Source organism: Centruroides sculpturatus, unplaced genomic scaffold (assembly GCF_000671375.1).
Source record: "Centruroides sculpturatus isolate CEXI.00-Female unplaced genomic scaffold, Cexi_2.0 scaffold1069, whole genome shotgun sequence".
Classification (NCBI taxonomy): Eukaryota; Metazoa; Arthropoda; class Arachnida; order Scorpiones; family Buthidae; genus Centruroides; species Centruroides sculpturatus.
Window position 1 is genome coordinate 154,978 of NW_019385224.1, and position 22,878 is coordinate 177,855.

Below are 22,878 nucleotides of genomic sequence, written 5' to 3' on the forward strand. Positions count from 1 at the left end.
GTATAAATCCGTTTAAACGGGCAACGTGCGAATTTATTAATTTCTGCAATTTTAGCAAGATATATTATTCTATTTTTGAATTTTTTAATTAATTCCAATATTTTATATTTTATTAAAACAGTAAAATTATTTTATTTTGTTATTTTCCTTACAATTTTTAAAATTAATATAAAAAATAAAAAAAGTGCAAATGACTTTGGATTGTAGAGGGTGTACTGTTTCCGGAATCATGGCGGCCACGTGATCTTTAAGAACGTAGCTACAATGACTAAAATTGTACAGATTACGCAGCGATGTGATCAATTTAAAGATATTTTTGGTGGTAAAAGTGATATATTGTCGTTATGAAATTGATTATTTTTCATATTACAACAATTTGGAATAAAACAGCGAATATTGCTCTTCGAAACAACGTAATTCTACTAATCACGCGTAGATATCAATCAAATAGGGACTTGGAACTGCTTAATACATTACTTAAGATGCCAAAATCGAAAAATGTGGTGGCGCAGCCACGTGTGCCGAAAGTTAAACCTAAAACAACGATATCTACCATTCCTTCTACCATAAGTTTGCACGTGCTTGGCAATGGAAGCGAAGGAAGCTCGAGATGTTTATATGTGTCCACAAGTAATGGAAGGTGAGGTTATTACAATGTTTATATTCTCTAAAACTTATTAAACTTAATTAGTTAATCCTCTAGGTACATATTTAACTGTGGGGAAGGAACTCAGAGATTAGCAAATGAACATAAGTAAGTATGATTAATTTCTGTCATATATTTTGTAATTTGTTTAGTAAAAACTATATTATTAACATTCCTTACGTAATTATACCTTTGCGATATAATTGCAGCTCTGAGTGAGGAGTTTTAATCCCCAAAAAATAAATTTTTGACCTACTAGATCAATGGTTCCCAATTAGTGGTACGCGTACCCCTGGGGATATGCGAAATTGCATGAAGGGTGGCAATCTAAAATTGGCTGATTTAAAATTTAAATGCATGAGATAAAGCAATCAAAAAAATAATGGGTGGACCATCAAAAATTCAGCAATTTACAACATGATGTCTAATGCACAAATTATTTTATTTATAACTAAAAATATTCTTGAAATTTCATCAAAAAAATGCATTTGTGACAATACCTAAATGAAATTCTTACGCAAGAAACAAAAATTGTACAATTAACATTATCATCATGTCAGCGAAGCAGCAGCAATAAAATATTTACTACCATTTTGCACAACATACCTCTGCGAGAGTGGATTTTCGGCCATGACAAACATGAAAACTAAACATCGTCACAGACTTCAACTCAAAGATGACTCGAGACTGAAGCTGACCAAAAAGCAACCAGATTTTACAAAGTTGTGCAAAGAAAATCGTGCACATTTGTCAAATTATAATTAAATAACCTTATGTTATTTTCATTATTATTAGAATTGTATTTTAAAGGTAATAAATGTAAAAAAATGTTATTCTATTTATCACTAGCTGTCTACCCACAGCTCTGCCTGCATTATGTCAAATTTTCTTGTGGGAGTAAGATATTTTCTTGCAGTAAAATGTAGCCCATGTCCATCTCCAACATGTAAGCTATCTCTGTGCCAAATCTTATTAAAACCTGTTTAGCGGTTTAGACGTTAAAAAGTGACAGACAGACAGAATTATCTTCGAATTTATAATAATAGTATGGATTAATATGAATTTCTGCTATAAGGGGTATGCGAGTTTGAGCTCTTTCTTGAAGTGGTATGCAGGAAAATCTAATTGGGAACCACTGTACTAGATGAACTGTAGAAGTCAAAGAAACCATATCTGTAGTAATGATCCTTGGTGAGATATTTTCCAGAATTTTTGTGGCGATAGGGCCAAGTGGTTCCACTTCCTGAACACTGGCAGTTTGGTCATGGGTTCACACCTTGCCAGGATGGGCTGGCCACGTGGAGTTTTCTGGGTTTTCTCCACATCTGTAATGGCTGAATTGGGGTCAGTTACCCTTAAAAAGACCTTCCAGAAGGCATCGCTCAAGTGTTGCATTGCCATAACTTAATAAAACAAACAATTTTGTGGTGATAGGCTTGACAAAGTGCATGGCACAACTTCAAACTCCTAAGTAATTGGTACTGTGGCATTTCTTGTGTTTTTTTTAGCCATCTCTAGTAAAGTGTAAAACAGTTGATTTTTAGCAGTTTTCATATTTTTTCCTTTTAAAATTTTTTTCCGCTTTTGAGGGTGTTCAAAATTTCAGATGGACCTACTGATTTTTGGGGCTATATCTTGCATCTTTACATATACAACGTCAATTCCTTTTTCTGCTTTTTACTCCTATGGGAATGGTATACTGCTCTGATTGGGTCCCAACCGTTTCCCTTCGGAGCTGTAATTTTACCTGTATGTACTATTTATAATCCCAATGATATTTTCATAAATACATAGGCTAGTTTTTTCAACCTCTGATAGTCCATAAAAAAAAAAAAAAAGACAAGTGTAAATAACAAAATGAATTTATTAGCAATAGTTAAGTACATAAATGGTTATTTTTTGACATAATCATCGTGAAGATTGAGGCATTTGTCGTATCTGTGGATGAGCTTTTCCATTCTCTCTTCATAGAATGTTGCCGCCAATGATTTGAGGTGGGCCCTAACATTGTTTTGAAGATCGTTATTAGTCTTATATCTCTGACATCTTAGCCACTTTTTCTGTTCAGGAAAGAAGTGGAAGTTGCTCAGCACTATACACTGGGTGTTTAAAGGTGGTGAAGACTTTTGGTAATAAATTCATTTTTTATTTACACTTGTCTTTGTTTTATGGACCATCGGAGCTTGAAAAAACCGCCCTTGTATAATGGTCATGTGTAATTCATACATCAGTTAATAATGACTAATTACACTTAACAAAGTATAGGTACAAGGGGTGTTCAAAAAGTATCGGACCTTTATTTTTTCCTGTGTAAACCAATGATGCACGAGGGGTCTCTTTTGGTGAAGTTGTGGAGGGGACAGTCATGCACAGTCCTGAATTTTTTCCTACCTGCAGGAAGTGTCAGTCGTTGGCTATGAGTGAGGACGTGTAGTGAGCGCTTGTCGGATTCCACTAAGTTGGAAAATGACTGAATAACGTGAGCAGCGATATTGCATCAAATTTTGCCAAAACCTTGGCGATACCCAAGCGGAAACCATTCGCAAGATTCAGCAGGCTTTCGGGGACAATCCTCGAGGCCAAAAAAAGCGCAGCAGGTCCGCAGAAATGTCAAGGTCATGTTGACAGTTTTTTTCGACTCCTGTGGGGTGGTGTATCTTGAGTATGCACCACAAGGCCAAAACATTGCAAAGGAGTACTACCAGGAGGTCCTTCGTCGTCTATGTGATGCTGTGTGATGCAAACGACCGGATCTGTGGTCAACCAAAACTTGGCAGCTCCATCATGATAATGCACCCGCCCATTCTGTGATCTGATTCAGACTTTCGTCGCCAAACATAACATTCCTGTGGTTCGTCATGCCTCGTACTCTCCCGACATGGCTCCGTGTGACTTTTGACTATTTCCCAAACTGAAAATGCTGCTAAAAGGAACCCAATTTTTAATCAAGAGAAAACATCATGTGAAATGTGATGGACTGGCTGATGGTCATTCCAAAAGATGCATTCCAGCAGTGTTTCCAGCAATGGCAGAAGTGCTGGGAAAAGTGTATACATTACCAAGGAGACTACTTTAAGGGGATTATGGTTTTGTACCTCAAAATAAATAAATGTATTTTTGCCGACCAAAGGTCTGATACTTTTGAACACCCCTCGTAAACCATAAAACTTTATTAAAGTTGATACAAAATGAATTTATTAAATCATAACTTTTCAACTGCTATAGTTGTGCTACTGTTGCTATAGTTTGTTTTCTGAAGATGGCCCATGTTGAGTAAGATTCAAAGATACACAATGTGACTACTTATCTTCAGAATACAATCTTAGGTCTCAAAGATCCTATAGTGTTTTATTTGTCTCTGCATATGTGGAGTACTCCAAAACTTTGACATGTTTGTGACTCCAATGCAAATTTGGATCTCACAAGTGGAGAACCAGAAACAGAAATATGTTTTTTGAATGGGACTGGGCTTAAAGTGTAGGCAGATTTTGGAATTTTTTGATAAAACCCTAGATATAGATGTGCTTTTGTTTCTTCATAAAATAGATTTAACATTAGAACATATGATATATACTGCTAATCGTAATCCGTTTTCAACATTCATGATAGCTGTAAGTTGAGTGGCAGATATTTGCACAGAGGTGACTTGGGATCAATCCACATTAGTTCAATTCTTTTTATATACTTGTTTCTGTCTATCTTTTCCATTTTCTGTTTCTGTATACTTCTATATTCACTGTCAGCCATCGTTTACAATCACTATTATATGAATTTGTAAGAAATGTGGTAAAGTATCCCACATTTTATTGAGTGGCAAATCAGTCATAAGGCAGATTTGTATGTGTATGCACATTTTTTAAATGTTGAAACCTTCGTATAAACATAATTTTGGTCAAAATAAATCAAATTAAGGTTGTCTGATAACAGTTTCTACTTAAAAATTGTGAAATTTTGTACAAAGGATTTCTCAAATTCTCGATCCACATTAGAGTGAGACTATGTTGTACAGGGTTTTCCCAATTTTCGAATTGTGTTAGAGTGAAACTGTGTCATATGAGGGATACCTGTAATTAGAAATTAGTAATTGTTGCTTGCATTGTAAATTATTTAAGCATAAGACTATTTTGGTCTGTGGTTGTATTGGTAAAATAGCAAGCAATTTTGTTTTTATTTATTGTATTTTTGCTTATTTTGCAATTTATTTCTATTATCCAAATGCAAATACTTTAAGCTAGATTTGCATCTAGCATATGAACTGCTACAAAGAAGATACAAACTGCCATTTTGGCAATCGTTTGACTGATTAATTAGTAGTCAAGAGTATCTCGACTTTTGTGAAACTTTGGTTTGTTCGACAAATTGATTTTTTACAACTGGCAAACCTTTTTGACCGGTTGCGTTCTAACTCGCTTTGTGTCACATAGTATGAATAGCATTTATAGTGTGAATAGCATTTTTTGTTCATGGTGGTTCATATGACAGCATAAACCTAGATTTGCTTGTATGTTATCTATGAGTTTTATGACTTGAATAATGTTAAAATTGATGATTCAATATTTAAAATATAAATTGTTTTTTACTTTATATACAGATTGAAATTATCTAAACTGGAAGCTATTTTTATTACGTATAAAAGCTGGAAGAATTTTGGCGGTCTTCCAGGTAAGTGAAATAATCTAATTGGCGAAACCTTGACAAATGACATCTAATTGAGTAAATATTTGTAAAATAGCAATGGAAACGGTAATATTGTCGCAATGGTGGAGAATGGTCCTAAGCGTCAAATGATAGATTTCGAGTTATACTTATTGGAATGTTATATATTCTCCACTTTTTTCCACGGCAAAGGATGCGTTTTCAATTACAGCACTCATATTTTGATTGCTGCGATCGGTGCTAATTGATTCCGACAAAGTTTCTTCTGTGGTGAAAAGTCTTGTGCAACATATAAAAAATGTCACTTAGGATGATTCCTCACTACTGCAACGATATATAAAAATAATTATTTAAATTAAATTAGAATTAATAATAATTCAACAGGCTTTAATTTGTATTTTAAGGTAATTATAGACTGATGATTTAAATTTTCCATGTAATTTTAGGCCTGTCATTAACTGTACAGGAGATTGGCATTCCTAAGATATTCTTGCACGGTCCTCCTAATTTGGTAAGTACTTATTTGAATTTTTTTAAAGTCGATATTAGCAAGATGTTTGTTTATTGTAATTTTTTTGTTTAATTTTGATGGCATTTAATAAATTTTGTTCCACTGAAGGATCAATTTTGCATCCGATCACATATTCATGACATTCCTCCCCTTTTTCTACTCTGTGGGCATCAAGAGAATCTTTTTAACTACCCTTCCGGGCTTGGCCAGGACCACATGGGATGGCCAAGCCTACAACAAATATGATTAAAATATACAAGAGAATAGCCAATTACAAGTAATAATATCAGATGAATGATATTTGTGTGTGCTGTGCAGTTTCATAAAAGAATATAATAGAGATACAAGGTAATTAAGAAATAAAGAGCAGTTTTGAAACACTGACATGTATTTACATGGATGTGACCAACATGTGTGTGTGTAACTTAAAAAGCACTCAAAATCGGTTGCATTAGATTTGCACATATTTACATGAGAAATCTTTAGTACTTATATATGAAAGATTAGATAGAGTACAAAGTACTAGGAATATCAAATGATTTTGATTGTATGTTGTAAATTTTTAAACATATTTCTTGTGTATATGGCTAATTTTATTAAGAATACGAGTTAATTGGGCACCTCGACTCATTTTCGACAAGTTTTCGAAAGTGCCATAAACAACCTCAGTTTTTGCACAATCTCGTTGGATACAAATTGCACACACATCTATCTACAAGTAATTTCTTATTTCATTTACTAATTCTTTTTTGAAATCTGCGCTTGATGATTGCAAATGTAAAGTATCGCAAAGAGGTCAGTAAGTGATCGGTCATTCGAAAGAACTCTGATTTACTTTTTCCGATCAACTGTACCGACTCAATTGCAAATATTTAACTTTTCAAATCTGCAAACCATTAATTAGATTCTATGGAGCTGAAGTTTTCTTAAAATCTCAGATCAAAATGTATGATCGGTTATAATTTTCTTTTTCAGAGCAAACTGTATGATACAATGAAATGTGTCATTGATATGAAAGACTTGACAGTAGGTAAGTTATAATGAATCTGTTAATGATTAATTGTTTTACTTGTAGTATAGTGTAATAGCGACCAATATTTATTGGTAGAAAAATAAGAATATTTACGGATCTGTTTGTAAATGAGATATAAAATATTAGTTTTTTCTGGAGATCATTAACAATTAGTGTAATTTCATACCAAAAATAGACTGTGTCGATATCCATTAATAACGTCGTCGTGCCAATTGACAACAACTGATTTCTCTCGCGTAATTTCAAAAGATTTGATTGATGTTGACTACTTTTAAAGAACCTTAATTACGACACAAACTAGTCAATGCAGTTGCTTTGACATATAGATGGAAACCAGATTTTATGGATTGAAATCCATGATGATTGTATGCATATGATTGCATAGACTTGCTAATCACCAAAAAAAAAATCCAACAAACCAAATGTACTCTTTGTCAAACTGACCACCTATATTTCTTTGAAAGAACAGACTTTGAGCCTGCCATTGGGCTAGGGTTTCTGAAATGGGATTCCGGGATCCCGGTTGTTTTTTTAACCCGGGAAATATCCCGGGAAATTTTTCTTATCCCGGGAAATCCCGCAAATTTCTTAAAAATTCACTTTTTTTCTTATTTTGTGTTAAGGTTGAGGAGTTTTGCAAATAGAAAGCATAATTAACTCATTCACTGCCAGAATACATTTGTATTTATTAATTTTAAACCTACCTATTAGTTTTTTTAAATTTTTGCTCGTTATAGCATGTCACAAATGGTCAATAATCAATATATAGCTTATTTGTGGCATGACTATAAAAATTCTTTACTTGTCGGAACCTGTAATATCTGGAATAATTGTGCTTACGCTGTCTTGAGTTTTAACCATGCCCAGTAGCTTCAATAAATGCCTGACGCCAGATTGTGCAAATTGGGCAAGGATACAAACGAGTACAAAGTCTGCAAGTATGAAGTTTTTCTTCATAAACCTGATTATTAAAGCCAAATGAATTGCCGAATTATCGAGCTCTAAGCTTGATGCCGCTATTAAAGCAGCCAAGGTAGACAAATCAAGAATACTAGAGAGCGAAAGAAGTACTACAATCTCGAAAACGAACTCGAAAGCTTCCAGGCTACAGGTGAAAAAACACATAATATCTGTCTTCTCTTAAATGCATTAAACACTATTCCAATCACATCAATTGAATCGGAAAGGGCATTCTCGGTGGCAAGACTTTTCATTACTAAAATAAGAATTAGAGTGAGTTATCGGAGTATTGACCATCTTTGCTTTTTAAAATCTTATAAAAGTTTGCAATATTTTGTATTATATTTTATTTAAAAAACGAAAATTACCTTCTAAATTAGAAGTTCATTTTTTTAATTTTTAACTCAATTCAAAACATTTTTTTTGTTGTTGTTGTATGCAGTTTCCAGCAAACTTTAATTAATTTTTTTCTATTTGTGAAAATTTCTACGTTATTTAAAGGTAATTTTTATTATAGGCCTATAGACCTAACACAGCATTATTAATATGATTTTGGAGGTTACAAAACTTTAAAATTACTTTAAAAAATGGAAAATAATTATATCATTTGATTTCAAGATATTTTGTATACCTTAAAAATAATTAATTCTATCCCGGGAAACAGTTCACTTTTATCCCGGGATCCCGGGACAAGCAAAATACCGGGAAATAAGAAACCCTACATTGGGCAATCTACGAATGTCCACTCAATTTCTGGCAAATTTGCTTTGATGTCGGTGATCAGTTTGCACTGGGCATTAAGCAGATTTTTTTCTTGAAATTTGGCTTCTAAAGTTAACAATATCAGACTTTGCCACACAGGAGAACAAAAATCTTAATTTTCATTTTCTCATTAAGTCCTTCTTTTTTTTTTTTTATAGAGTACAAGAGTTATGAGAACAAAGTGTTTGTTGATAATTCTATGGAAGTGAAATATGTACCACTCTCTTCCGAGGTAACGAAAGATGGCACTGAACCTTTGAAAGCCGAAGCAGAGTCGAACAATTCACAGAATGGAGGTAAATATATTTTTTGTACGACTGCTACAAAAATTGGGATCGATGGATCTGGCTCTACTATTAAATGCAGCATTTCATAATTCTTAAATACTTTCTTCCCGTCTAAAAGTTCCTCCTTTTTATAATATAACATAGATGTATCTATAATTTGTATCACAATCTGTAAAAATTTAGCATAGCTTGCTTTATGGAAGTTTTTGGAGAACAAATTAAGTCACTTCTATTGTATCCATGAAGGTGTGAAGTGTTAGCCTATTGCTGCAAAATGTTAATTAACAAATCACTATATGCAAGTGTGTAATAAAGTCCTTATTCACCTACATAGCTACCTGTGTTTGTCAGTTATGGTTACAAGCGTGATGTATAGTTATAGTAAAGTGATTATGCACTATGAGACGAGACCACTCGCAGTCTCCCTAGCAGTGAAATTTGGAAACTAGCATTCCCGTCTCAAAAACAATGCATGATATAGGAAAAAATTCAACTACAGGGTTGTAAAGCACGATCAGTTTAGTATGAAAAGACATCTGCAAGTAGCATGAAATGTTAATGTGCACATCAAGCATTGATACTAAAATGTGTATTTCTCATCTGTTTGTTTATAATATGTGAATTTCTCATTTTTCTGTCTTCACGCCACATTTGTTACCATGTATCTGTTGTGCATCGCTCACAAGTCAGTGTGTAAGGACTTTACTACACACCATGCATATATAATTGTTTTTGAAAACAATAATTTGAAAGAACAAAATGCCCATTAACAAGTCCACTCAGACCACAATAGTGTAGCTGGACAAGAGACAAGACCTGGAGTATTATATTGTTATTCTGACCCAGAATAACAAAAATATCCAAGGATCAGAGTCTGGAACCAAATCTGGTTTCCTTGAAGTGATGGACACAAACCTTAATTGCTTGGCCATTTAAATTTGTTATTAATTTATGAATGTATCAATTTTATCTATTGTTTTCTGTTATCGTCTTTATTACACGCACAAAGTTTTGATATAACTGAATTATGATTTTATTATTATTATTGTTGGCAGTTGTATAAATACGAAGTTTTAATTTTCAGCAAGAAAAAAACACAAATCCGACCTCGACAAAGACAATAAAGATATTTCTATCGCATACATATGCAAGGTATTAAGAAGCATTTTCTAAAATAGAAAAATATACACGTTTATGTTTGTTAATTGAATTTTCTCGGTTACAGTTCCACGATAAACCCGGCCAGCTCTTACTTAAGAAATGTGTCGATTATGGGGTACCTCCGTAAGTAATCAAATTTAAAAAAAAAAAAACCTAATAAAGTTGTTAAAATTTAACTGTGAAAAAATTTTTAGTGGCCCATTATTGGGACAACTTAAAAATGGTGAAGATGTGACATTACCCAATGGTCAGATTGTAAGTATTTCTTTATTATTGATGCTCTGTAAGCAATTATTTTGAAAATAAATGCATTTTAGGTCCGTTCTCGAGACGTCGTGGCTCCCATAGAACCAGGTCCCGTTCTTCTTGGTGAGTTTTAAACTTGTGCTAAATATAGTATTTTATGATTGTTATGGAAACTCGATTGTGTCTGTAAGCTATGAGATAAATTTCAGTGTTGGAATGTCCGTCCACTGATTATCTGGATTCTTTGCTAAACGAGAAAGCATTCGAAGTGCATCAGTCATGTGGAACGGAAGATAACCATGCCTCGGTCGTCATCCATTTTACCGAATTGGACGTCCTGTGCGATCAAAGATACCAGGAATGGATGAACAGGTTTGTGAATATGTCCAACACAAAATTTAGATGAGTAGAAATGGAAAAAAATTAAACGTTATTGCCATTTCTTTACTTAAAACGACTGTTACAGCATATTTGCAAATAGAAAAATGTGGTATTTTTTGTATCCAAATGAAAATTATGATACATTCTATATACTGCAAAGAATATTTTCCCCTCAGAAATATTTATATAAAAAATGTGGTGTGTTCAGTACAATGGTATGTCTTATAAAGCAAAAAATTTGGTAATTGTCAATGCTCATAGCAAGTTCTAACAACTGAAATGATTAAATCAAAGTGATATTATCATTGAAATTTTGTGTTGGAATCTTTGTATTGATTTTTTTTTTATTAAAATGCAAAAATCAAAACGTTTAAAATATATTTTAGGTTTCCTGCAAGCACCATGCATCTTGCACTAAATTCATCGAATGCTTCATTATCGAGCATAGCCATCCACAGGATACAACACATGTTACACTTGATTCATCCACGAATTTTTCCTCTATTAAAAACTACAAATGAGATGGTGAGGATATTCCTTAGTATTTTATAACTTAATATCGCATGAATTTGTGTTGGAAATCGTTTTAACAGAATATTCTGTAATTAACAGATTTCTGGCAACTATGGCAGCTCTTTAGTCGTTCCTTCGGAAAGCATGGTATCTTATTCTCTTCGTCCGAAAGAAGGTTTGAGCAGGTAATTGTTAATAATTGACTTATATATGGAATCTTTCATTTTAAATTAAATTATTAATTTGTAATTATTATCCAAGAATGTCGTAACGTATGTCAAAACATTGGTAAACCGTCCCAAGTTTCTTATTTGCTCATTACAGTTTCTCAGTACACGCATCTGACCAATACTCAAATTTTTCCTATGCTCGCTACAACATATCTGTCATCACCCTCCCACAGTAGCCACAATTTTATGGTCTTGTAGATTACTTGAAGAATGTAAAATGCCTTCTCTGTTGTGGAGTCACCATTTTCATTTATGGCACTTCCCTGAGGTAGTAGACTAAGAGACATTTGAGTACAGATGGGAGACAAAACTTGGACGATTATTCTATCAATCGTTGTACATCGTGCACTTCTCGGATAATAATTAACATAATTATGTAATTTAAAGTGATAGCATTCTTTTTGGAAGATCCTGTAGATAAATCAAAATAAAAATTTACTTTAACATTAGAGAAACTTCTGTTAATTTGGATGTCGATTCGTTCAATCGAGAAGCCTTTGAAAAACCGGACTTCGAGGGTAACTTGAAAGAACTTCAGCATATTTTATTGGAAGAAAAACCAAATGAAACAAACAATGCCAGTGAGACTATATTTAAATTAATAATTAAAATAATTTTTAAATTTAATCTAATAAACTTTTATATTTTTAGTATATCCTGAAATTGCATTTCTCGGTACTGGTTCTTGCATACCAAGTAAAGTTCGTAACGTTTCGGGAATACTCGTTCATATCAAGTAAGTAGTTTATTAAGAAAGATTTTTCAAGAGGATTACATGTTTCTATCTAAATCATTAAAATCAATTTAGTGAAGAAATCTGCATGTTACTTGACTGCGGTGAGGGAACCTACATTCAACTCTTTAGGTTGTATGGATCCGAAGGAATAAGAGACATTATAAGAAAAATAAAATGCATATTTATATCTCATCTTCACGCTGATCATCATCTGGTAAGTGAATTTATAATCCTATAATGTAAAGGATGACATAAAATATTGAACTTACGACCCTATAGCCAAGGCGGTTAAGGCAGCGGCATCCAAATTTTTGAATTGGTGGGCCACAAATATTTTGCATATTCTATATATGGAATTCTTAAGAAAGTCTGTATACCCTTTATAACTTTCTTAGTCTCTTCTGCTCTTTCCCGTAAGTGTTTCTGCCAAACAATATCATTTTTGTACTAATTAAACAATGCTCTTTTGTTTTGTAATTGGACTTCTTGCCTAGCTCTGTTGGTTTTCAAGTTAGTTTTATATTTTTGAAAACTATAAAATCTTGGTGTTATCTTTGACCAGAAACTGACTTTCTTACCACGCTTGCACAATTTGAAGAATAGATGTCTAAAGTATCTAAACCTTTTAAAAGGTACTAAATTGCTCATCCTGGGGAGCATATAAATGGTCTGTGCTCGGAATTTACAGGGCTCTTGTCTGCTCAAAGTTGGATTATGGATGTGCTGTATAAGGCTCCACATGAAAATCTACTCTTCGGACACTGGATCCAATTAATCGTCAAACATTGCGCTTGTGCACCAGTGCTTTTCGGACATCTCCTGTTGAAAAACCTCTGTGCAGGCTATCTTCTTAGCCTTAAAATAGCAAAGATGACTTTTCTCCTTATATATGTGATTTATACTGGCTCTGTGCACTTCAAGCTTTGCTCTTGTCTAAACCTATTTCACACTCCATACTTAGGAAAATTTGTAAACTCATTTGCTGTCTCTTTACAATGAATTTCTTTTTTAAAATCCCATTGTGTCCCAGGCCACATAGGTATAAGAGGGAATGAACAAGCTGATGTAGCTGCAAAGTCTGTTAGTCTTTTAATACATCCAATGCCTGTTGAAGGCATTGGACTTGAAGCCAGTCATTAAAAAACGAATAGCAGAGATATCACAGAACACATAGAATGAAAGAGTCCACAATAAACTGAAGTCAAGCCTCTGATAGAAAATTGGATACCTAATGGGGTTTATGACAGATCTGAGGTGATTTTTTACTGTTTTGAGAATTGGTTGTACCAGCTGACTCATCAATATCTTTTGTAGGGTGAAGAACAACCAGTAAGGCAATACTGTAACTGTGTATTAAGTGTGAAACACATACTGTATGAAAGCTCTGAATTTGAGAGAACTCGCGCATGAATTTTAAAAATGAAAGTTTGTCGGCAATTTTGGGCCAGAGGCCAAAAGTGTGCTACCGGACTTTCTGAAAGTCACTAATGTGTTTAGATATATTTGATTATTTTGTTTTGTTTTACTGCTAATACACTGTGATTTTTATTTGTACAGTTCTATATACTTGTAATGGTTGTATTTATACAGTTTTTATTATTTGACATGACACAGCTTGGAATATATGGCTCTTGTGCCAATAAAGACAAGAAAACTAACTTGGATAGTTTGTTTTAGTCTATATTTTGCCACTAAGGGCACTAAAATCATGTTTGACGGATTGCACATGGTCGCTTTCCTATGGGTGGTTTAAAAGTCATAGAGGGTGTATGGACTTTCCTAACAACCCCATATACTAAAAGTAGGTGTATTTCTATAATTTGTGTGTCGATTAAGTTTGCAGGCTGGATTTGACCTGGGGCCATAGTTTGGGCATTAGCTTATTGCTTTGGGGGTGGTTTTGTCTCAGTTTTGTCAATGTGTCAAACCCCATCCCTCACCACCTGGGGTTGTGTTTGTGGAATTTTAAGTCAAATCCAGCCTTAACTCATTTTTTTAGTATGAATAGTTCAAGTTGGACGATCCATTGCAAATCAGAAATATCTACAATGGCTGTCTTGTGGCAATATTTTGCAAAAACAAATCCAAATGAAATTTTTTTGCTACAGTTAATAGAACCAATTGTCCTTCTCGTTACAGGGTCTCGTGCAAATTCTGAAAACTAGATCGAAAGTTAATGGAGATGTTCCGTTGTTTCTCGTAGCGCCATTTTATGTTATTCAATGGTTGAATAATTACCACTGTGAATTTGAGCCACTGTTAAACAATGTCGTGTAAGTGCAAAATTTCTATTGGTCTAAATTTGACAAAGGCATTTACATTTTTTTTTGTCTTTACAGAATAATTCCAAACATTAATTTAGCATATAATAATGAAAAAAATGTGCCCAATTATAAAGAATTATTAGAAACAACAAAGTTAAAGGAGGTAAACATTTTGCATTTATGCCCCATTATGTGTAGATTAAACCACTATAATTGTAGTTTTTCTTTTTAGGTATCCACCATTCCTGTTAAACACTGCAAGGATGCTCACGCTATCTTATTTACCACGTCTTGTGATTACAAAGTGGTGTATTCTGGCGATACAATGCCTTGCGATTCATTAATCGTAGCAGGTAAAAATATATTCTGAATTTGTTGCTATGACGAAAAGACAATTTATATTAATTTTTTTAAAATACTGCAACTATGGCATAATTGGATAAACATAGAACTCATGAGGAGTTTGGAAACACCACAAGCCAGCTTACAGCATAACCTAACTCCTCGTGAGTTCCTCTTTTGCGTAGTCATCCTGTAGTAACAATTGGAACTCATTACCAGTTCCATTATTTTATATAGATATTATTTTGCAATGTGAGTTATAAATTGATAGTAACACAAAGAATATGTATATTATTTTAGGTCAGAACTGTTCTTTGTTGATTCATGAAGCTACAATGGAAGACGATTTAGAAGAAGAAGCAAAACTTAAAACTCACAGGTTTGATTTTTTTGCATATTTTATAACAATTATTTCACTTCAATTAACATAAAAAACACTATTAAATCTTGGTTTAGTAACTATGCATACTAAAAATGGATGGCCTTGATCCGATCTTTCTTTTAAGGAATCTCAACCACCCACAAAATCGTTCAAATGTCCCGTTTTCACTCGGAAATCATAATTGAGCGATTTCTGAGTGAAAACGGGACATTTTAACGATTCAGACAAGCAAACTGGCAATAGTATAGGTTTGCCATTCCTAGTTTGAATACAGATTACCTTGGAAATTTTTGTGGGTAGGTCAAAGTCTATTGGGCACCATCTGTTACAACTGGCTACCTCTGTTACGGACCTAGCCAGAACCAACAGTTCTAAAAATTGTCTTAGTACTTACAGAACAGAAAAGTTTTTAAAAAATGAGCCCTAGGTTGCACACTGAAAAGTCATTGGCGTGTATGCATGCCAAGGATTGCTTACCCCTACTGTAGGCTGTTTTTCCACAGTCACTTTAGACCAGAGATGGTTACTGCATAGTAAGCATACTTATTTTTAAAACTTCGGCATGCATAAATATTTTTAGACTTGACTTAGAATGATATTTGAAGAAATGAAATGAACGTGCTTTAATTAGAATAAATGTAAAGCAGATTGATAACTGAAATTGTACAATAAGTTACGTGCTGGACAATTTTTCTCGATATGCAACGGGTGCAGCATCCCTGCTCTAGATATTCAAGCACTTATTGTATCATTTGCCAATCCATTCAAGAATGTAGTAGCTGATACGTGAAGCTCATCCTCAATCATAGTGTTTTTCTCCCCAAAAAATCCTTGTTTTGTGAAAGGTGAAATTCACTAGGGGACTAGGTCTGGGCTGAAGGGTGGACAATCAAGAATTTCCCATTTAAAACTTTCAAGGAGTTGTTTTCTTGGTGATGTGGAGCCATATGGCGTTGTGAAGAATGACGATAATGCTGGACAGTGGGTATCTACTGTAATTGTATTGGTGTAGCACAATATGCATCAGCATTTATTGTGGTTCTTTGAAGCATGTACTGAAAAGGTCCCTTTCCTGTTGAGTTAATGCTGAAAGGAACCACGATAAATACTGGTGCATATTGTACTATACGGAAGTAATAGCACTGCTGGACAATAGGTCTTTCCTTCAACCTTTTTTGTGACATGTGGTCCTATGTTGCTGAGAGAACAAAACAACAGCTTGAAAATTGTAAAGGGAAAGTTTTGGACATCTGCTTTGCAGTCTAGACTTGGTTCCTAAGGACTTTTTGGGAGGAGGAGTTGCAGGAAACAGTCACTACATTTTTGAATAGATTGGCAGGCAACTAAGAATTGAAAAAATAAGCAATAGTTTCAAAATAGTGTAAATCCACATACAATTACATAAGTCTTTGTGAACATCAACATATTCTACATATTAATATTGCTGTGTCAGTATAAATTCTGTCTAATTATTTCCTTTCAACAACATTCTCTTACAGCACAACCTCTCAAGCAATCGACGTTAGTAAAAGGATGAATGCGCAATTTACAATCCTGACACATTTTAGTCAACGATATGCCAAAGTTCCAATCTTTCCAAAGAATGATTCTGGTACGATTGGTTTTGCTTTCGATAACATGGTGGTAAGTATTAAACTTCTTTTCCAATTACATAAAACTTATGGACCATTGTTAAAAATTTCTTACCTTTTTTTTTAGGTGAGACCTTGCGATCTGAGACTCCTGCCGTTGTTCCTTCCCTGCTTAAAATCTCTCTTTGCAGAACACTACGAAGAAATGCAAGAAAAGACTGCAAAACGTCTCAGACAGAAGCAAATCTTGACCGAAATGATGCAGCAGAATGCTTTGTAACATATAAGTTATCTGTAGGATTTTGTAAAATAAAATATTATTTTAAATAACGGAAATAGCTCGGCGGCGTTTGACTTAAACAAAATTGGGCCAAATGGTAAACTGAGAAGGTACACTTTATTCATTCATTTAACGAACAATGGCAATCACTTTACATTATATTCGATAAGTTGGCGAATACATTTTTTCCCCCCTAACGTTTCTGCATTTGCAGATACACTCTGTTTAGTCTTAATGACACAATTTCATAAAAAATAGTATGTGAACTTTGTTTGGTGATAAAACTGACAATGATATTACTTGAAATGGCAAGATGATTGAAACAAATGGGAGAAAAACCTTGTTAAAACTTAATTTCTTGACATTTAATGATCGATACCAATGGTTTCCTGTAACTGCATGCTTTGAATTTTCTTAGTATGGCAAGAATAATATAGTCTACAAAACCTCTATTTAAAAGGAAGACGACCAACGATGATTGTTTTACGAATTTCTTAATTCAAATTTTGCCGTTACTAATAAATAACTGAAATAAAGAAAATAAAAAATCACAGAACATCCGTAACTTCATCGCGTTCATTCCGAGTACGGAATCGATAATTTCAACACGATTTATCAAATTAATGATGGCAAAAAAATATATATATATAACAAAAACGGGAGTAAACATTCCAATGAAACAAAACAAAAAATACAATTAACCATGTGATATTTAAATCTAACCAATAAGAAACTACCTCCAGCAGCTCCGTTTAGTCACGCCCTGGCAAGTTCTAAATTTGGGCGGAAGGAGTGAGGATATCTACTGGTACAACAGGGACAAGAGAGTCATCCTTTGCCACTTTGATACAAAGTAGCAATAAGGTAGTGTGCGTCTACGTTACGAGGACTTGTGCTCTTATCTCTGAGCTTCGATCTCCATGCCGTGCGGCGATGCCGGCGGTTGGTGGTTTCCTAGACTGCTGCAAGTTCCCGTTGTTGTGGTGGCATTGGTATTATTATTGTTTGCCACGGGAGACAGTGTGGGTGATGTTCCCATCTTGTCCGAAGCAGACATCCTGGAAAATGCCGATAACGTGTCTGGGAAGTTAGGAGGAGTAGCCGGAGTGTTGGCAGGTGTGCAGATCTGTAGGAAAGTACAATAATGTTAGAATATTGTCGTTTTTCAAAAAATAACATAATTTGGCAGTAATATCAAAGAATGTCTGGACTTTTGCCAAGTTAAATGTTTTAAATCAGATAAACATTGAAACAATGATAATATTTCATGAAAATTTGATTTAGTTATGATAAAATATTAATGAATTTCTATATTGTTTAACAACTTCGGTTAACACAATTGAACTTAGGACTAACATTTTGGAATTCTGGATTTAGTTCAACTTTTAAAAACTTCTTCTCAATGAATGATGTGAAGGTGGGATTTACTTTCTAAAACATTAGCCTCGTTGTTTTCTGAGGACTTCTAGATTAAAATTATCAATTAAATTATTCAATGACAACAAAACTAGAATAATACTATACTTCGCTAACACTTTTGCACTTTTGAAACAAGCTTCCAAAAAACACAAAATATTGGTAAAACATTATATAAATTGCTTTTTATTTATTTATAATTAATTATTGGGTGATAGATTATTGTTATTCAATTCTTGATTACGAACAACAATTAATAAAAAAAAATAAAAAAGCAAATATTAGCACACAAAGAAAATAACTAATTAATTTTTGCATAAAAGATTGTTTAAAAGAATTAACGTAATCTCCAGACTAACAACACTAGACGTATGCACTGCTTAATGATGGGGATACAGTTTAAGTGCATTGTTGAGCGAACGTCACAGTATATATTTAGAGAAAGCTATATGATACAGTTTACTAATTTAAATTAAACTATATATAACACTGTAATAAGTATTTGTGAATCTAAGTGTGGAAAAGATACAAGCAGTTTCTTCATTATAATCTCGCGGAACCTCCATCACACACCCTGTGGCCCATTATTAAGTGGAACATCATTAAGCAGCACTTATCTGTATTTCATCGAATGAGCAAGAATATAATTTTTAACCTGTCCATTGCATCAATCCATAAATCCATGCATATTATAAATTTTGTGTAATTTTAAGTAACCGTAAAACTTACCATTAAGTGACAACGCTTTTTAGCTTTGTCACTTAATGGTAAGTTTTATGGTTACTTAATGGTAAGTGTTAACGGTTTTCATTCCATGCACAAATCTGACCCTACTTATATATTACAGATATGAAAAAATATTATATAATAAATACTTTCAAATATATCAACTTATAATAAATGTATAAAATGAAAATTTGATGGCTGAAAAAAAGCAAACAACAGAACTGCATGGATGACAGATTATACCGAAGCAATCATGCATAAAATTGAGATTGAAATAGATGGTCATGGTGCAAATGCTGCAATGACAATGATATTTTTCAATGAAACATTCGCATCATAGTCATGACTTTTGTCCAATACTTATGTTATATGCATAATTTTGAATTACAGACTAATTTACTTTTTTTTTTTTACATATACAGTGAATTGAGTCTCCAAATGTAGACAAATAACTAAATTAGTTCAATCTTCTAATAACTAGGCAAGAACATAACATATACGCATTTTAGAAGTAGACCGAAAAAATTTGCAACAGAACTCTCCTATCTGTATGGCCAGTTTAAGATTTGTGTGTATATTTTATACATAAAGAGTTTGCTTTATCATGCAGTCATTTATAATTTATAGTATGCATATCATTTAATTGAATGTACCAGTACACACAAAGATTTTCCTCCTACTCTTGGCAATTGAACATTAACTATGTGATATCTGCATGCATGCACACATGCACACAAACAAGTGATCTGTACTTTTATTTGGAGACTTTTGAATACATTTATTTTTTGTTTTCAATTTGTATTTTTCTAGTGTAAGTGAACCGTCTGTATATTAATTATCACATATTACTGTACTAAACTTAAGATAAAATTTTATGCACTGAGTCTAAATTTTTTCTATCATGTTTAACTGTTTTTATGTATTGGCTATTCCCCATAAGTTTAAATTTCTATTTATAAATAACAAGAAAAGTTTGCCGATATCTAATATTTAACTGAAACTCGTTAATAAACTGTTGTCTTTATTGATTTGGATAGACAAAACAAGTCTGCACAATTTAGAAGAATGCATTTAAATATAGTCAAACCGGAGACGAACAGAATATAAATTGGCATATTTCTTTCTTTCTTGGCAAAATTCCTGCATTGTTAGAAAAGTTACTATTCTTTATATTACTGTAGTTAATGAGAAAATGAACAAAAACAAGTACTAAAATAATTAGTCATAATAGTAATTATGTTGCGATGACTACTACCTGAGACTATTGCAACACATTTTTTAATACTATAAAGACTTAAAATTTGTTTTTGTCTACATAAAAAAAAAGACAATTTTGCATTCAATTCAAATTGTTTTCCTTGGAGCTCCACCCAGGCCTGATTAACATTTTCAAGGTCCAAGTTATAACACAGATCTCTAAGAAATGATAAATTTAAGATTTTGAGACCTTAAGCTATATGTTATTTAGCTTATGTGTAAATCTGGCATTACACACATTTGTTATCAAGTGCTTGTCTGTCAATTCTTAAGGTAGCACCTTAAGAATTGACAGACAAACACTTGAGACATTCGGTACTTGCCGACTGCCAAATAATCACCCTTTGATTTGGTACAATATATCCACAATGAGTGGGAAATGGCAAATACTGGATGTTTGAAGCCGCCTTTATTGAGAGGTATACTTTCAAAAGTTGCTAGAGGTTTTTTTAAAAAGTTTCCATTCCAAGAAATGCTTTCCAAATTCAATTTATAACTGAGAAGCTACCTTCATAATTCCACATATTTTGAGTGTGTAACGGTTTATTTGATGTTTATGTGAAACAATTTAATGGATATTTATATATCATATGATTAAAACGTACGTGAATATACTTTTGTAACTATTATAAAAAAATATAATATGAAAATCAATATAATTAATTTCTAATTTACTTAACACAACATGGTACAGTCTGAACATTTACAACAGAAACATATTAAATAAACATTGATTCTAAGAGAAGAACTTGAAAAAATTACTTTCTTTTCCACTCCTTTGATTGTGAAGCAGCAGAGTTTTATTGTAAAGAGAAAATGTAGTGCCAAAGAATGTGGAATAATTCTTTTGTTTGAAGCTGCATATTTTATGTTCTTTGTATACTTTAAAGTATACAAAGAACATAAAATATACCTCAAACAATAAGAATTAAATATAGTAATGAGGTCTAGACACAATTTTGAATTTGGAAGTGTGAAAGTCATGTACACAAATATAAACATTTAAAATCTTGATTTCTAGATTAAAACCAAACGATTGCCAGATTATAATGGACTATATCAATGCCACTATTAATAATTAAATGTTAAGTAATTTAGTCTAGAGGTAAGCTTTAGGTGCCATTTCTTGATAAATTTAATAATTATAATTAAATTAANTTTTTGTAACAAATGATTAGCATGCTGTCTATCACTTATTATAGATTCCTACATCTATACACCAACCAAAGTCGAATATTATCAGGCTAGAAACAGCTATAACATTAATAATTTATAAGACAAATTGGCACTAGAGTTAGGTGCCATTTCTTGATAAATTTAATAATTATAATTAAATTAATATTTTAATAATTAATTTAGAAGGTTCTGGAAGAAAAGGATCAACTCAAAGTGGGGCCTGCAACATGAAACTATCTTCACTTAGTACTGTGAGTAACTGGTATGGTTATATCTAAATTAATAGTTCTAAAAGTGAAAATTGGATGAAAGTCTGGGTAGCACAACTAGCAACATGACTGCATAGTATGTGGGAATTGCGTGTTCAAGTCATGCTTTGGGCAGATTCTTTTTTTCTAAACCTTCTTTAATTAATTATTAAACTATCAATTTGATTAAAAATTATTAAATTTATCAAGAGTAGGCACCTAATGACTACCTCTCAGCCAAATTACTTAACATTTAATTATTAATAGTAGCATTAATATAGTTAATATAGCTCGAGACTGTTGGGCGGACACTCATTAAGTTTTGCATCAGTTTTTATTTTCGAAAGGTGAGAGTACAATAGCAAAGGTAGAGAGTGGGCAGAAGATGTCTGATATTGCTGGGCAGTATGGCTTGAACAGGTCTACAGTAGGCAGCAGTTCAATCTTATCTAAGAAAGATACTGTATAATCAAGAAGACTCAAGCAGCTAAAGGAGTAACAAAAATCATATCTGAGAAATAAAAAACATTGAGCTCATAACGGAACCTGAAACTGATCTGACAACAGAAGAACACCAAGAACTCTTGAATGAAGAACACCAAGAAACACAGCAATATGTTTTCTTCTGAAAAGGAGAATTAATGCTGATATCTGCTATTAAAGATGTTTTGAAGAAGTGGGAGGATGTCAGAACAATGGTCTTAGAATAGCATCCAAACCAGGTTGAGGTTAATAGGCTTAGGGATCTCTACAATTACAATGCTATTAATTACTTCTGAAAAATCCTGAAGAAGAGAGAAAAGCAATCGACATTAGACAGATTCTTTAAACCCCTACAAACAGAAAAAACATGACTAATAAAAATGCAAGACTGTGTATATATGTATTTTTATTATTACATATAAATAAACCTAATAAGTAAGTATATATTTTTTATTTTTTGTAGTTTCCAGAACAAATTAATCAAATTCCCATAAAAACCTATGGTAAATCGATAATTGGTTAATGAACAATTCGGATAGCAAACAAAGTCTTGGAATGAATTATGTTCGTTAACCGATCACCCACTGTAT

At 33.0% G+C, this 22,878-nt stretch overlaps 2 protein-coding genes across 2 annotated transcripts in view; one reads left to right on the forward strand and one right to left on the reverse strand.

The window, feature by feature from the left end:
* The first annotated feature begins 201 nt into the window (after positions 1 to 201).
* Positions 202 to 17,038, forward strand: LOC111636382 (ribonuclease Z, mitochondrial-like). The gene is made up of 22 exons (XM_023381620.1): positions 202 to 640; positions 704 to 754; positions 5,238 to 5,308; positions 5,749 to 5,813; positions 6,789 to 6,843; positions 8,727 to 8,864; positions 9,940 to 10,007; positions 10,081 to 10,139; positions 10,211 to 10,271; positions 10,334 to 10,385; positions 10,472 to 10,634; positions 11,030 to 11,168; positions 11,256 to 11,341; positions 11,837 to 11,967; positions 12,038 to 12,122; positions 12,195 to 12,336; positions 14,262 to 14,395; positions 14,462 to 14,549; positions 14,619 to 14,739; positions 15,029 to 15,107; positions 16,610 to 16,754; positions 16,830 to 17,038. The coding sequence occupies exons 1-22, from the start codon at positions 345 to 347 to the stop codon at positions 16,980 to 16,982; spliced, it is 2,382 nt and encodes a 793-aa protein (XP_023237388.1). The 5' UTR covers positions 202 to 344; the 3' UTR covers positions 16,983 to 17,038.
* A 60-nt stretch (positions 17,039 to 17,098) lies between these two features.
* Positions 17,099 to 22,878, reverse strand: part of LOC111636386 (UBA-like domain-containing protein 1) — a 23,086-nt gene continuing 17,306 nt past the window's right edge. Inside the window, exon 3 of the mRNA XM_023381626.1 lies at positions 17,099 to 18,108. Coding sequence (XP_023237394.1) covers positions 17,881 to 18,108 — 228 coding nt within the window. The 3' untranslated portion in view covers positions 17,099 to 17,880. The remainder of the gene's footprint in view (positions 18,109 to 22,878) is intronic.

What these genes read in the sequence shown, in the direction of transcription:
- LOC111636382 (XM_023381620.1), top strand. Translation starts at nt 345, where the DNA reads ATGAAATTGATTATTTTTCATATTACAACAATTTGGAATAAAACAGCG. An exon ending in TACCAGGAATGGATGAACAG is followed by an intron (nt 10,635 to 11,029) that starts GTTTGTGAATAT and finishes AATATATTTTAG; the next exon opens with GTTTCCTGCAAGCACCATGC. An exon ending in GCAAAACTTAAAACTCACAG is followed by an intron (nt 15,108 to 16,609) that starts GTTTGATTTTTT and finishes ATTCTCTTACAG; the next exon opens with CACAACCTCTCAAGCAATCG.